Below are 16,967 nucleotides of genomic sequence, written 5' to 3'. Positions count from 1 at the left end.
ACAAAAAAAAATCCCGCTCCCAACGGTGAAGAAGATGGCCAAATATGCCCTTTCTCCAAAGACTCCTTAACATAACTCCGCATGGCGGTATGTTCAGGCACAGACAGGTTGAAAAGTCGGCCCTTAGGAAACTTACAGCCTGGAATCAAGTCAATAGCACAATCACAGTCCCTATGCGGTGGAAGGGAACTGGACTTGGGCTCATCGAATACATCCTGAAAATCAGACAAAAATTCTGGAATTTCAGAAGAGGAGGAAGAGGAGATTGACATCAAAGGAACGTCATTATGAACCCCCTGACAACCCCAACTAATCACAGACATAGACTTCAAATCCAACACAGGATTATGTACCTGCAACCATGGAAAACCCAGCACAATAGCATCATGCAAATTATGCAACACCAGAAAACGACAATCTTCCTGATGGGCTGGCACCATGCACATGGTCACCTGTGTCCAAAACTGGGATTTATTTTTAGCCAAAAGTGTAGCATCAATGCCCCTTAAAGGAATAGGGTTCTGCAAAGACTGCAAGGGGAAACCACAACGCCTGGCAAATTCAAAGTCCATTAAGTTCAAAGCGGCGCCTGAATCCACAAACGCCATGACAGAAAATGACGACAATGAGCAGATCAAGGTCACAGATAACAGAAATTTAGGTTGTACAGTACTGATGGTAACTGAACTAGCGATTCTCTTTGTACGCTTAGGGCAGACTGAAATGACATGAGAAGCATCGCCACAATAAAAGCACAACCTATTCAGACGTCTGAATCCTTGTTGTTCCGTTCTAGACAGAATCCTATCACACTGCATTGGCTCAGGCATCTGCTCTGAGGACAACGCCACAGCGCACACAGTTCTACGCTCCCACAAGCGCCGATCAATCTGAATGGCCAGAGACATAGAATCACTCAGACCGACAGGCGTGGGAAACCCCACCATAACATCTTTAACGGATTCAGAAAGACCCTTTCTGAAAATTGCCGCCAAAGCATCCTCATTCCATTTAATCAGCACAGACCATTTTCTAAATTTCTGACAATACAATTCTGCCGCTTCTTGACCCTGAGACAGGGCCAACAAGGTCTTCTCTTGATCCACAGAATTTGGTTCATCATATAATAATCCTAGAGCCTGAAAAAAGGCGTCTACATTAAGCAAGGCCGGATTCCCAGATTCCAGGGAAAATGCCCAATCCTGAGGATCGCCACGCAGCAGGGAGATGACCGGAATGTGGGTATGTACTGTTTTTTTTTTTTACGTTTACGCTGGTAACCAGGGTAAACATCTGCGCTTAGTAACCCGATGTTTACCCTGGTTACCAGGGGACTTCGGCATCATTGGTCGCTGGAGAGCTGTCTGTGTGACAGCTCTCCAGCGACCACACAGCGACGAAACAGCGACGCTGCAGCGATCGGCATCGTTGTCTGTATCGCTGCAGCGTCGCTTAGTGTGAAGGTACCTTTAGGAACATGTCCAGGCATGTATGGCCAAATCAGCTTAGAGTTGGTACTTTGCAGAGTATACATCTCCAGTTTACACATGCAACAATGAGGAGAAGATTTGATGTAAGCCAAATTCTGGATTATATCTTAGATGATAATGAATCAGAGGACACACAGCAGCAAACTGATACAGATGAACAGGTTTCTGAGGAGGAAGATGATGTGGAGTATCAACCGGAAGACACAGACAGTTCTGAGCAGTCTGATGAGGAGGTCACTGGTGCTGAAGCTGCTCCCACTGAAAGATTCACATCCAAAAGTGGCAAGATCAGTTGGAGCTCAGTACCTCCAGATGTACATGGCAGGGCAGATGCTGCAAATGTCATAAAAATGACCCCTGGGATCACAAGGTTTGCTGTGACAAGAGTAAGTGACATCAAGACATGTTTTGATCTGTTTATGCCATTGTCAATAAAAAAGTCATTATTGCTATGACAAACCTTGAAGGAAAAAAAATCCACAGCGACATATGGAATGACCTTCATGATGATTTCCTGGATGAATACATTGGTGTTCTTCTCTTTGCTGGACTGTACAAATCCTGCAATGAGGCCACTGATAGTCTCTGGGACGCATCGACAGGCAGGAATATTTTCCGGGCAACAATGTCACTTCAAAAGTTTCAAATGATATCAAGAGTCCTCAGATTTGACAACAGAGACACCAGAACAAAATCTGACAAACTTGCTCCCATCAGGGATGTTTGGGAGAAATGGGTGCAGTCCTTCCACTGATGTTCAACCCAGGGCCAGAGGTGACAGTAGACGAACGTTTTCTCCCTTTTCGCGGAAAACGCCCCTTCCGGCATTACATGCCAAGTAAGCCAGTCAAATACGGCATAAAAATCTGGGCAGCCTGTGATGCAAAAACTAGCTATGCATGGAATCTACAGATTTACACAGGCAAGTCTGCAAGCGGCATCCCTGAAAAAAAACAAGGAAAACGTGTAGTCCTCGATATGACTACTGGACTGCAGGGTCACAACATTACTTGTGACAAATTTTTTTACCAGCCATGACCTTGGATAAGAACTTCTCAGGAGGAAAATCACCATGGTGGGCACAGTGAAAAAAAACAAACCTGAGCTGCCCGCTGAATTGTTGCAGATGAAGGACAGGGCTCCACTTTCCTCAAAGTTTGTTTTTACAGACACCACCACTGCTGTTTCATACTGCCGCAAAAAACGACGGAATGTGGTACTGATGTCCACACTTCACAAAGATGCAGCTGTGTCATCAGGAAGTGACAAAAAGCCCAGAATCATCCTGGACTATAACAAAAACAAAGGAGGAGTGGACAACCTGGACAAGCTGACTGCCACCTACACTTGCCAGTGAATGACTAGGAGATGGCCAATGGTTGTATTTTACAACATCCTTGATGTGTCAGCATGCAATTCATTTGTGTTGTGGACCCACATTCACCAAGGATGGAATTCAAAGAAAAAAAAACAAGCGGAGGATGTTTCTTGAACTAGGAAGATCCCTTGTCAAGGCACACATTGACCAAAGGGAACGAGTGACCCGAGACCCAGCCGCTGCAGCCTTGGTCCGACAACTCCAGAGCTCAACAAGTGCTTCGTCCACACCCACAGCAACACAAAGAGCATCATCACCAGCATCCTCCTCAACCAGCCCTGCCTCAACATCAACCACAACAGCCACAACCCCAGTGAGACCACCTGATTCTAAAAGAAAGAGGTGTCAGGTCTGCCCTAGCAATAAGGACAGAAAGACAAACACATCGTGCTTCGCCTGCAAAAAATACCTCTGCAAAGAACACACAAAAAGTGTCACTTTTTGCCACACATGCATCTAAATACTAATGCTTCTAAAAACTAGTACTTGATTTCCGTTGATTTGATTTGCTTGATTGATTGTTGTTTGTTTGTTGACCATATGGGTATTGTGGGGCTGAAGTGGGGGAGGAGGGGCAGGGCCTGGGGGTGAATGTGAGACCATGAAGGTATTGTGTGGGCTGAATTGGGGGAGGAGGGGCAGGGCACCTGGGGTGAATGAGAGACCATGGGGGTATTGTGAAAGCTAAATTGGGGGAGGAGGGGCAGGGCACTTGGGGTGAATGAGAGACCATGGGGGTATTGTGAAAGCTGAATTGAAGGAGGAGGGGCAGGGCACTGGGGGTGAATGTGAGACCAAGGGGGTATTGTGAAAGCTGAATTGGGGGAGGAGGGTCAGGGCACTTGGGGTGAATGAGAGACCACGGGGGTATTGTGAAAGCTGAATTGGGGGAGGAGGGGCAGGGTACTTGGAGTGAATGTGAGACCATATGGGTATTGTGGGGCTGAAGTGGGGGGGAGGGGCAGAGCACTGGGGGTGAATGTGAGACCATGGGGGTACTATGAGGGCTGAAGTGGGGGAGGAGGGGCAGGGCACTGGGGATGAATGTGAGACCATGGGGGTATTATGAGGGCTGAAGTGGGGGAGGAGGGGCAGGGCTCTGGGGTGAATGTAAGACCGTGGGGGTATTGTGGGGGTTGAAGTGTGGGAGGAGGGGCAGGGCACTTGGGGTGAATGTGAGACCATGGGGGTATTGAGACGGTTGAAGTGGGGGAGGAGGGACAGGGATCTGGGGGTGAATGTGAGACCAAGGGGGTATTGTAATGGCTGAAGTAGGGGAGAAGGGGCAGGGCACTGGGGGTGAATGGGAGACCATGGGGTATGGTGGGGGCTGAAGTGGGGGAGGAGGGACAGGGCACTTGGGGTGAATGTGAGACCATGGGGGTATTGTGAGGGCTGAAGTAATAGTTGCTGTCTGGGGAGGATGGAGATGGGGCGGTCGGGGGCTTTTAATACTTAAAACCTGGCTCTTTTACCAGTATTAGTATAACAAACCCCCATTCAGTAACCTTGAGCTGCATCACATTTAAAGCACCACTTCAGCATTTATTTCACTGCATAAGTGGTGCTTAAAATACAAGTTCCCTGCCCCCTGTCTGATACTCAACCTTCTGACATTTTCAATGTAAGTGTATGAGAGCCTTGTCCTGGCCTTGTTTTGGCTCTTATAGACTTGCATTGAGAGCTTGTGACATAGGTTCTAACTTCTGGCCAGTCAGAAGCTGTGCTCACAAGATGGAGCCACGGAATTGCAGTGGTGCCAAAAATGGTAAATACGCCAAAGGATGAGTATATGACCAGGGGCAGGTGACTTGCGCTTAAAGCACCACTCCAGCTGTGAAAAAAACCCTTCTGGAGTGGTGCTTTAATAACTTCATAATAAGTAATTTATTATATAACATTTATAAAGGCTTGGAATAAATGTCTGCACTTTATGTGACTGCAAACTACAAAATCATGACAGGAAGCGCCTGGTGTAATGAGTCCCCAATATCACTGGCGTTATCAGGCGGTCATGCGACACATTTTTGCTATGCGCATGTGTCGACTAGAAAGATTTGGTTTCTCTCAATAGAAGGGAATTGAGAGAAGCCGAAAGGGTCGTCACATGACCGCCTGCTCGAATCTGTGATACTGGGGCCATTGTTACTGTACATGGGGGGACTTAGGGGACATTATTAAATGTTAAGTGGTGACTTAAGAAGCATTATTGTTTATAGGGCACCAGTAGCGCAAATACTGGGTGGTAAAGGCTGCTGAGCCGGCTGTTAGTCAGTGCTGGGGCACGGTTACAGCTGCCGCTCTCTATGCACAGAGCGGTGACTGAAACCGTGCCAGCGCCACCATGACTGGAAGAGCGAGGCTGCCGGGAGAAATAAAGTTAATTTCCTCTCATCAGAGGGGCTCTCCGTGCGGGTGATGCACTGTGTTACAACACTATTAACAATTATACTGTGTTTTGGGGGAGCAGTGGGGATATTATTCTATGTATAGGGGAACTGGGTATGTACAGGAGCTGTAGGCCCATCATACTGTGTATAATGAAGCTGTGAGCCCACCATACTTTGTATAGGGGAACTGTGAAGGCATTATAATGTGCATAGGGGAGCTGGTGGCTCATTATACTGTATATAGAGGCAGGGCCGGCTCCAGGTTTTTGAGGGCCCCGGGCGAAAGAGTCTCAGTGGGCCCCTTTAACACATACCATGATTTATGATGCACAGATACGACAGAGAAATATTGTTATAGTACAATGCCAGATTTCACTTCTTACATGAGTGATAGCTATTGTAAATTCTGCAGTGTATATATACAGGAGGAGTGGTACTGTGCAGTGTATATATACAGGACAGGAGAAGTGGTACTGTGCAGTGCATATATACAGGACAGGAGAAGTGGTACTGTGCAGCGTATATATACAGGACAGGAGGAGTGGTACTGTGCAGCGTATATATACAAGACAGGAGAAGTGGTACTGTGCAGCGTATATATACAGGACAGGAGGAGTGGTACTGTCCAGTGTATATACACAGGACAGGAGGAGTGGTACTGTGCAGTATATATATACAGGGGGAGAGGTGCTGTGCAGTATATATATACAGGGGGAGAGGTGCTGTGCAGTGTATATATACAGGGGGAGAGGTGCTGTGCAGTATAAATATACAGGGGGAGAGGTGCTGTGCAGTGTATATATACAGGGGGAGAGGTACTGTGCAGTATATATATACAGGGGGAGAGGTGCTGTGCAGTATATATATACAGGGGGAGAGGTGCTCTACAGTGTATATATACAGGGGGAGAGGTACTGTGCAGTATAAATATACAGGGGGAGAGGTGCTGTGCAGTGTACATATACAGGGGGAGAGGTGCTGTGCAGTATATATATACAGGGGGAGAGGTGCTGTGCAGTATATATATACAGGAGGAGAGGTGCTGTGCAGTATATATACAGGGGGAGAGGTGCTGTGCAGTATATATATACAGGGGGAGAGGTGCTGTGCAGTGCATATATACAGGGGGAGAGGTGCTGTGCAGTATATATATACAGGGGGAGAGGTGCTGTGCAGTGCATATATACAGGGGGAGAGGTGCTGTGCAGTGTATATATACAGGGGGAGAGGTGCTATACAGTATATATATACAGGGGGAGTGGTACTGTGCAGTGTATATATACAGGGGGAGTGGTACTGTGCAGTATACAGGTTCAAATCAAAAATATATTTTTGGCTCAAAAGGACCAAAATGGGGTTGCACTAGATGCGGTAAGTGTGTGGTGTGTAAAAACATCTGTGAAACCACCGAATTTTCTAACAGTAAGGGTACCGTCACACATTGAAATTTTCATCGCTGCGACGGCACGATTCGTGACGTCGCAGTGTCGTATAATCATCGCTCCAGCGTCGTAGACTGCGGTCACACGTTGCAATCACGGCGCTGGAGCGATGCCGAAGTCCCCGGGTAACCAGGGTAAACATCGGGTAACTAAGCGCAGGGCCGCGCTTAGTAACCCGATGTTTACCCTGGTTACCAGCGTAAACGTAAAAAAACAAACAGTACATACTCACCCGTCGGTGTCCTTCAGGTTCCTTGCCGTCTGCTTCCTGCTCTGAGTGTAGCCGTACAGTGAGAGCAGATCACAGCACCGCTGCGCTCTGCTCTCACTTTCCGGCCGGCACTCAGAGCAGGAAGCAGACGGCAAGGGACCTGAAGGACACCGACGGGTGAGTATGTACGGTTTGTTTTTTTACGTTTACGCTTGTAACCAGGGTAAACATCGGGTTACTAAGCGCGGCCCTGCGCTTAGTTACCCGATGTTTACCCTGGTTACAAGCGAACACATCGCTGGATCGCTGTCACACACAACGATCCAGCGATGTCAGCGGGTGATCAAGCGACGAAAGAAAGTTCCAAACGATCTGCTACGACGTACGATTCTCAGCAGGGTGTCTGATCGCAGTAGCGTGTCAGACACAGCGATATCGTAACGATATCGCTAGAACGTCACGAATCGTAACGTCGTAGCGATGGAAATTTCAATGTGTGACGGTACCTCAGCAATGATAGAAATTTCAAGATCACCCTCACAATCACATGCACCACTAAGGCGGTTGTATACCACGCCACTTGCCCATGTGGCCTGATTTATGTGGGCATGACATCACGGGAGCTTCGCCGCAGAGTGCGTGAACATGTCTTGGACATCGAGAATGCCTCCACTGAGAACGATCCTCAAAAACTAAAACCAATACCACGCCATTTTAAGGCCTCACATGATTGTGATGCGACTGGGTTGGTGGTCAAAGGCATTGATCGCGTTTTTATTGGACCCCGTGGAGGCAATTGGAAGAGGCTTTTAGCCCAAAAAGAAACAAGATGGATATATAGACTCGATACTATCTCACCGCATGGTCTCAATGACCACAATAGTTTTGTTCCATTTTTACCTATGTAGATTTATTCACTGTCTTCTGCTGTTTTTATTCTGGCTGTTTTTAATAAAGTTGGTTTTATTTTATTTGTTTCTTACTTTTCTTTTTTACTTTTACTTTTTCAGGGGGTCCTCTGTGCAATGGCAGTCCGAGTTTATGTCAATTTATGTGGTCATTAAACATTCTTCTTTTTTTCATATCGAGTGTTCTTCAAAGTGCCAAGTCTGCAGGAACTCTTCTTCTTGATGCGCTTCATACCATTCCCTATAGTATTGTTTTGTGTTCTACTGGCATTTACAGCGTCACCATTGTTTTTAGTGTTGATTATTTACCATTCTTAACTTTTATATATTATATATATATATATATTATATACTATTTACTATTTATTTATTATATACTATCTACTATTATTAATTCTTGTCATGGTTGTCACCCTTCACTATATTATTCCTTCTTTCTCATTCACACTTTTATACTGCCATTCTGTATTCTTGTTTGGTGACTCTCTTCCCAGTATATTACATTTGAGGTAATTAATTTAGTGGTTCCCCCTTTTTTGGGAAACATTTTAGTATCTGGCAACCTTTTGCCGGTTCCCTCCTTATTATCATATATTTATATTTGCCAAATCACTGTTATTTTTGGTATTATAATTTTTCGCTCTAAATGCCATTTCTATAACTGTATTTTGTCTTTATAGGTGCCCATGTGTAATTTGCTTACCATTCCACCTAGCGTCTCTTTATGTCATCCCGTTTTTTCACTATTAGCATTTCGATATAATATGTGTACACAGCCGCCTTTTTGCACTTCTTGCAGATATTGATTGCCTACAAATATCTTACCGCTTTGTTTTCTTTGTGATAGGAACAGCACCTTTCTTTAATCTGCGCACGCGCGACTCACGCAAGACACGGCTATGCCTATGTTTTCTATTGAGCATGCGCCGTCAGTGCTGCATACCTTCACTTCTGTCTGTAATCACATGTGCGCATGCGCACTTTGGATTTTTCCGCACGTATCCTTTACTCTCGTTTTTATGGATTACACTGCACTATATCTTTTATGGTTTGTCACAGCAACACCATACGCAATTGTCTTTCTGTTTTGTATTACTATTGCCTCATCTGGCCTCACCAAGTTTATTGTTGTAGCAATTGTTGCTATGTCTACGTTTTTTATTGAGCATGCGCCGTTAATGCAGCACACTTTCACCTCTGTCTGCAATTACATGTGCGCCTGCGCAACCTGTATTTCTCTGTATGCAACTTTTACTCCTGGTTCCTTTGGTCATCGCCTTTATTTATTGCACTATATTTTTATGGTCCGTCATGTTAACATCATGCGCTATTGTTTTTCCGTGTTGCATCATTATTGCCTCATTTGGCTTTTCCAAGTTTATTGTTGTAGCAACTGTTGCTCTCTCATCTCTGCACTTGCGCGCTCTTCTCACGATATTTCGGTCTTTACTTCCGGTCTTCTTCTTTTTTGTTTCGCTTTCCATATGGTGCTCCGTCCTCATCTCAGGTGTCGGTATTTTACTCCTCACTACCTCTCCTCTCCCATTGGTCATGACCAACATAAAACCCCTATCTGGCCAGTACCCAACTACCCCTGGATGAAGCATTTCCGTGCGAAACGCGCGTCGGGTGTGGTGGGTCCCCGGGTCTCATCCTCTTGGTAAATATACCTACATATTACATGGCACACTTGTGCCAAATATACACTTATAATATGTCTGTTTTATTACTTATTTCAGCCTAGTTGCTTAGTTTTTTGAGCCCATCTTGTGCAGCAGTATTTTCTGCACTAGTGCATATTAGCACAATATAGTAATATTTATTGCACTTTTGCATATTAGCACTTTATTGTACTTATCTTATGTTTTTTATGGTACTTACCTATGTTATATGTATTTATATACACTTTCTGAGGCTGTATTTTATTATTATCTTTCATCATTGCTGTGTATATTTGTATTGAGGTCAGGCCCATGTTGGTCCCACCGTTGTTTCTGCACTGGTGGCATTCATTATGTTTTTACTTCTGTATATGTTTGTCTTCAATAAACATTCGTATATTTTCTAATAATTTGTTGGTCTCTGAGTGAAGGTTCTTTCTTTCGGTTTTGTTATATGTTATCCTTCATGACCCTGTAAGGGATATTATTTGGTGTTTTCTTTTATATATATATATATATATATATATATATATATATATATATATATATATACAGGGGGAGTGGTACAGTGCAGTGTGTATACTTCAGCATCCATCTCAGCTGCAACCTGCAGCCACCCAGCTCACCCAGAAACCCAGAATACAGGGATATCATTGCACTCACTCAGGCGCCGGTAAGAGCTCCTCCAGAATCTGCAGTTTAGCAGTGCAGCCAGGGGCCAAGAGCAGAGCAGGAGAACGTGCTCTCCGCCCACTAACAGTCACGCTGGCTGCTTTCTTAACCCCTATGTGCCTGCCTGGCTGCACTGACCGAGTGAGAAGATGCTTGTGCTGTATCTATGATAGCGTGAGTGGGCCCCCCCATCTCGCCAGGGCCCCGGCACTTGCCCGGGTGCGCCGGGTGCTGACGCCGGCCCTGTATAGAGGAGATCTGTGGGGCATTATACTTTCTATAGTGGAGCTCTGTCAGCATTATACTGTGTAGAGGGGAGCTGTGAGCTCATCATACTGTATATAGGGGAGCAGGGGGAACATCATATGGTATATAGGGGAGCAGGGGAACATTATATGGTGTATAGGGGAGCTGTGGGATCATCATACTGTGTAGAGGTGAGCTGTAGGCCCACAATACTGTGTATAGGGGAGCTGTGGGCCTATCATACTGTGTATAGGGGAGCTGTGGACTCATCATACTGTGTATAGGGGAGCATTGGGGACATCAAACAATGTATAGGGGAGCTGTGGGCCTATCATACTGTGTATAGGGGAGCTGTGGACTCATCATACTGTGTATAGGGGAGCATTGGGGACATCAAACAATGAATAGGGGAGCTGTGGGATCATCATACTGTGTATAGGGGAGCTGTGGGCTTATCATACTGTGTATAGGGGAGGGAGCTGTGGGCCTATCATACTGTGTAGAGGGGAGCTGTGAGCTCCTCATACTATCTATAGGGGAGCAGTCAGCTCATCATACTGTGTATAGGGGAGTGAGTTGTGGGCCTATCATACTGTCTTGAGAGGAGCTGTGGGCTCATCATACTGTGTACAAGGGAGCAGTGCAGACATCATACGGTTTATAGAGAAGTTGTGGGATCATCATACTGTGTATAGGGAAGATGTGGGGGCATTATCCTGTGTACAGAGAAGCTGTGGGCCCACCATACTGTGTATAGTGGAACTGTACATGAAGGAACTTAGGAGACATTATTAATTGTTAAGTTGGCACTTAAGCATTATTGTTATTGGGACTCAGAGTATTGTGACCATCAAAGTTGCATATGGGGCATTATTACTTTATAGGGACAAAATGTGGAGGGACTAGCACAGGGCATTAATATTGACTAGGGGGAAATTTTACCATCTAGAGAGCACAAAGGAGTCATTATTATTAAGTAAGGAGCACAGTGGTGACATTATTACTATGTGGGGCAATAAGTGGAGCTGTTATTGTACCATGCAGTAGGTGCAGTAATAGGGACACATACAGCAGCGGCTCCGTATTGGGGTATCAGCAGGATGAGGAGTTTGTGCAGGTTGGGAAGAGATAGAGACGGGGCTGGAAATGTGAGAGGTCTGATGTGTCTGTGCTGTATTATCTGCAGATGAGTCCTGGCTGGAGAAGTTGTCATGATGGTTAGGGCCAGATGGAAACGACCGCAAAAATGAACGATTTCATAAGAAAGAACATCAGCAGTAAGTCACGATCTGTAACTATACTGTAATCTTACAGGGCCACCATATGATGGTAATATCGGTGCTCGCTTTTGTATATAGATTTATTTTCAATAACAGCGTGATCACCTGCTGAAGTACATCTATGCCAATAATTAGGGGGCACCACTGTAGCTGTAATCATGGTTACCTGGTTAGGGCCCACTCAGATGTCCCCCCCCCCCAAGCTAAAACCCTAGCTACGCCTCTGGTTTCTTCACCTTTTTAAGGGCCACCATTCCAGGCTTGTATAACTTGTGTTGATGTTGCTTGCATCAACATCTGTGATCTCACTATTATGAAACATATGAGCCACCTCCCCTGCCGTGTTTGTCGCACCAGTAGTGATAGACCTTGGCATGAGCCAACTTGTTGACTCCAATATTTTGCCTGGATGTCCACCTTTTGGCTTCTGAATGGATGGACTTAATTTCACATTCTTCTAACTGTCATGGCACTCACATGATGCAGTTTGGAAATTTTCTTGGCCAAGAGACTGCTATTGATGAGATGAATGATGCGGTTTCTCTTTTCTTGGGAAATCGTCTTCATGGCTGCTCCTCGATTCAAACCAATGACCTTTTAATTGGAATCAACCTAATAATACACTGAGTTATTAGGGAACAGGTTGTATTTTGTTGTATTTAGGGAGAAAAATATTTTTACACCACCAGGAGAAGAATCTGCATAACTGATCATATGCTAAATAGTTGCAAGTCAAATTTACTGTATTTAGTGTATTTAGTGTATATAGTGTTTCACACTATAAGACGCACCGGACCATAAAACGCACCCTAAATTTTCAGAAGGAAAATGTTGAAAAAAAATTAATGTGTCAAATGGGGGTCCATCTTACAGTCCTGAATTCTGCTCACTCTGGGGGGATCTGAAGTGCTGCTGGAGCGGAGTCCAGGGGGTGTTTGGTGGTCTGGCAATGATATGACCCAGACTGGTGCGGCGTTCTCTGTGGTGCAGGGGCTCCGGCAACATTTTGTGAGAGCTCGGAGCCCCCGCACATCCATTGATGCGATGCAGTGGTCTCCTGGAAATCCCATCTCAAGGCTGGTGCTGCAGGTTAGGCGGTGCTCGGTGGTGCGGGGACTCCGGTGACATTTTGTGAAAGTCTGAAGCCCTGCACTTCCATTGCCTCGATGCTGTGGCCTCCATGAAAATGGCCGCCGGACGGAGGCAGTGCATGCACTGATTGAGATCTTGGCAACGAAGTTTCATCTCCCAAGGTCCCGAGATCTCATTGCTGAGATCTCAATTTCCTGGAAAATGGCCGCCAGACAGAGGCGGTGCATGCGCAGATTGAGATTTCGGCAACGAGATCTCAATCTGCGCATGCGCCGCCTCCGTCCGGCAGCCTTTTTCCTGGAGGCCACAGCATCAAGGCAATGGAAGTGCGGGGCTCTTGGCTTTCACAAAATGTTGCCAGAGCCCCAGCACCACCAAGCACAGCCAAACCTGCTGAACCTGCCGCACCGGGATGGGGCAGCGTCGGACCGCCGGAAGAATCGTCCGACTCATGCTGCCACCTCGCTAATTGTAAGTACGGTACATTCTAACTTTAAGACATACCCCAGTCACGTACCCAATGCTAAAGATATTTACGCAGGTCAACACAGGACGCAAGGAGAAGTAGGCGGAGCATAGATGTGGTTTCATGGAAGAAGAAGGGAGGAAGTACGCTGCCATCCGCAGCCCCCCATACCAAGTATGAAACCAGCCTAATATAGGTATAGTACAATGCCAAAGATTTCACATACATCTTACAGTATAGTCCTCCATACAGTATTATGAGCACCACATAGTGCTCCATACAGAATAATGAGCCCCATATATTGCTCCATACAGAATAATGAGTCCAATATAATGCTCCATGTAGAATAATGAGCCCCATATATTGCTTCATACAGGATAACGGACCCCATATAGTGCTCCATACAGAATAATGAGCCCCATATAATTCTCCATACAGTATACGATGGGCCCCATGTAATGCTCCAGTATACGATGGTCAGCATATAATGCTCCATACAGAATGGGCCCCATATATTGCTCAACATATGAGCTCCATATGATACTCCAGTATATAATGGGCCTCATATGACGCTCCATATATGATGGGCCCCATATAATGCTTCAAACATTAAAAAAAGTTATGAAATATCTCTTCTCGCTGGCTGCTGCTCTGCTCCGGACTCCTCAGCGTCGCCATGCTCCGACTCTCTGCACTGACTGTTCAGGCAGAGGGCACACACTAGTACACTAGAAACATCAGAATCAGAAGACACGGAAGACGCCACAGCACTGGACCAGAAGAGGTACAGTAGGTATTGCAAGTACTGGAGCCCTGAGCAGGCCGGGGGGGGGGGGGGGACACCACTCATGAGCGATGGCACCGGGCTCCCTTAGCACACCTGTGTCCCCAACAGGGAGTGGGTCCACCGCCTGCTCAGGGCCCCGGCAGAGTAATATAGGTATAGTACAATGTCAAAGATTTCACTTACTTCTGACAGTATAGTCCTCTATACAGTATAGTCCACCACTTGCCCGGGTGCATCGGGTGCTGATGCCGGCCCTGAATGTATCTTTCCTGTTTATCTTGTCAATGGTCAGGACTAAAGATTCTAAAACCACCATTTATAAATTGAACTATACCTTAGGTTGAGCTTCCATCAGCTTAGTGTTTCTGCGGTCCCAGCCAGCACCATCAAGAAACAATCCATAAATGTATACACCCCCAATGTCAGCTGGAGGCGGCGCGTTGACATCTTCTTTCATCATTTTGGTGACATCATTATGTAAAATCACACTGTCTAAAGCCCAGCCTTTTGATAAATTCATTCGGGTTGTTTCCTGTCTCATAGCTGTCAGAAAACCCTAGTGGAAAAATGCTTTTGATTAGATAAGAGAGATATAAAAGGTTCATTTACTTCTGCCATCAGTAACATAAAAATTGGAAGTATGTATGATCTTCAAATTATCACTCTACACAGTTTGAAACAAGCCTTGCTTCCAGCTTGGTCAGCACTATGTTACTCTACTGTGTCTGGACTGGATCAAGTCCAAATGAAAAGTGAGCAGAAGACAAATTAAGTAATAAAATAATAATAATTATAATTCTGTTATTTAATTTCTCATCTGCATCTATCACAATTACATAATTTTATGTTTTTGTATTTTTCTTTCACCAAGTATATGCTACAATGACATGATATCATATGACTGCAAAGGTTACTTCGCTCCCTTTTTTTTAATACATTCTCCATTATTCCTGCACTTTTTGAGTTGTATTCTATCATTGTGGTTTTGTCCTGATGAAGAGGTCTGGAAATCTTGAATGCCTTGACAATAAACCGGATTCATGCTTCACCTTCGTGTGTGATCGCATCTTTGAACCTTGGGCAGAACGGACTCTGAACCAGCATATTCCTCCTTCATTGCATTTGTTATTTTATAACACACCTGGACCACATGTAAAGTAAAAGAAAGGTGCGGAAACCCCCTAAACTGGTGCTTTGAATCCACTTACCTGTGGATTAAAGAACCCTGTCATCCAGAATTGATTTGGACGGCCATCGAATAGCCAGCTTCGAAACTGCTGATTTCTTTCCAACAGCTCTGTAAACCAAAAGCCAAGGGTGGCAGAATCCCAGGAAATCTTGTACCAAAGTTTAGGAATCCTGGCATCATACATATTGTCTAAAGCATCTCTCAAGTCTTCTGACATAATTATAGTTCCTGTAAAAAACAATTTAGACTTGATTTTTAATTACATTCTATAATTAAAAAATATCAAAACATTAGAACAATATATCACTATATTTATGTATTGAGGGCGTATTGCTCCATTTCTTTGTAGGAATATATTATGTTTAGGATCTGCTCTTCTTCCTGAACAGCTAGTTCTGCTTTTTGGCATTATTTATGTGTATCCACAATGTCAGTCATCGTTAACTTACAGTTACAGTACCTCTGTATGTTTCAAATTTTAATAGAAAGTCATAGGGAGTTCTTTTATGGAAAATACCATGACATGTTTCATGGAACAATATAAGCTGTTATGATCTGGTGGCCTAAGAGCAGCATGAGACGTACTCTGGAGAAGGTGGTACCTGTACTGACCGCAGACCCTGAACTTAACACCGCAACTAGAAGTAGCCGTGGAATGTACCTAGCACTCCCTGGACATCTCGACACAGCCGGAGGACTAATTACCCCTAAAGATAGAAAAGGGAAAACTATCTTGCCTCAGAGAAAATTCCCAAAGGATAGGAAGCCCCCCACAAATATTGACTGTGAGAGGAGAGGGAAAAAACATACACAGACTGAAATCAGAATTTAGCAAAGGAGGCCACTTCTAGCTAAATAGAAAGGATAGGACAGAGTACTATGCGGTCAGTAAAAAACACTAGAAAATATCCACCACAGAAAATACAAAAACTCCACAGCTAACTAAAGATATGGAGGGTATATCTGCATCTCCAGAGATACCAGCTTGGCTAAACAAATCCTTATACAGACCAAGCTGGACAAGACAAAAAACATGGGCAAGAACTGAAAAATAAGGCCACAGCATGTAGACAGCCAAAAAATCAAGGCCAGAACTTATCTTTGATGAAAAGTACTGCAAAGCAGGAGAGACCAGGCAGAGATGTGAATCCTCCAGGAACAATGGACAACTGGCACTGACTAAAGGGTGAAGCAAGACTAAATAGCCCAGTCAGATTTGCAAAAAGTGAACACACCTGACAAATGCTGCGACTCAGAGACAGCAGCGCTACCACTTACAACCACCGGAGGGAGCCCAACAGCAGAATTCACAACAGTACCCCCCCCTTGAGGAGGGGTCACCGAACCCTCACCAGAGCCCCCAGGCCGATCCGGACGAGCCAAATGAAAGGCACGAACCAAATCATCAGCATGAACATCGGAGGCAACAACCCAAGAATTATCATCCTGGCCATAACCCTTCCATTTGACAAGATACTGGAGCTTCCGCCTCGAAAAACGAGAATCCAAAATCTTCTCAACCACATACTCCAACTCCCCATCAACCAACAACGGGGCAGGAGGATCAACAGAGGGAACAACGGGCACCACATATTTCCGCAACAAAGATCTATGAAAAACATTATGGATGGAAAAAGAGACTGGAAGGGCCAAACGAAAAGACACTGGATTGATAATCTCAGAAATCCTATAAGGGCCAATAAACCGAGGCTTAAACTTAGGGGAAGGAACCTTCATAGGGACATGACGGGAAGA

General features: G+C 45.1%; 1 protein-coding gene across 1 annotated transcript in view; it reads right to left on the bottom strand.

Annotated features, from left to right (window-relative positions):
• Positions 1 to 16,967, bottom strand: part of LOC143782325 (dynein axonemal heavy chain 5-like) — a 610,263-nt gene that overhangs the window by 16,820 nt on the left and 576,476 nt on the right. The window contains exons 75-76 of the mRNA XM_077269680.1: positions 15,232 to 15,440; positions 14,358 to 14,579 (exon numbers count right to left, since the gene is read on the bottom strand). Of these exons, the coding sequence (XP_077125795.1) occupies positions 14,358 to 14,579; positions 15,232 to 15,440 (431 nt within the window). The remainder of the gene's footprint in view (positions 1 to 14,357; positions 14,580 to 15,231; positions 15,441 to 16,967) is intronic.

Source organism: Ranitomeya variabilis, chromosome 6, assembly GCF_051348905.1.
Source record: "Ranitomeya variabilis isolate aRanVar5 chromosome 6, aRanVar5.hap1, whole genome shotgun sequence".
In the NCBI taxonomy this organism is placed as follows: domain Eukaryota; kingdom Metazoa; phylum Chordata; class Amphibia; order Anura; family Dendrobatidae; genus Ranitomeya; species Ranitomeya variabilis.
Note: the sequence above shows the minus strand (reverse complement) of the source record. Positions and strands in the feature narration are given on the sequence as shown.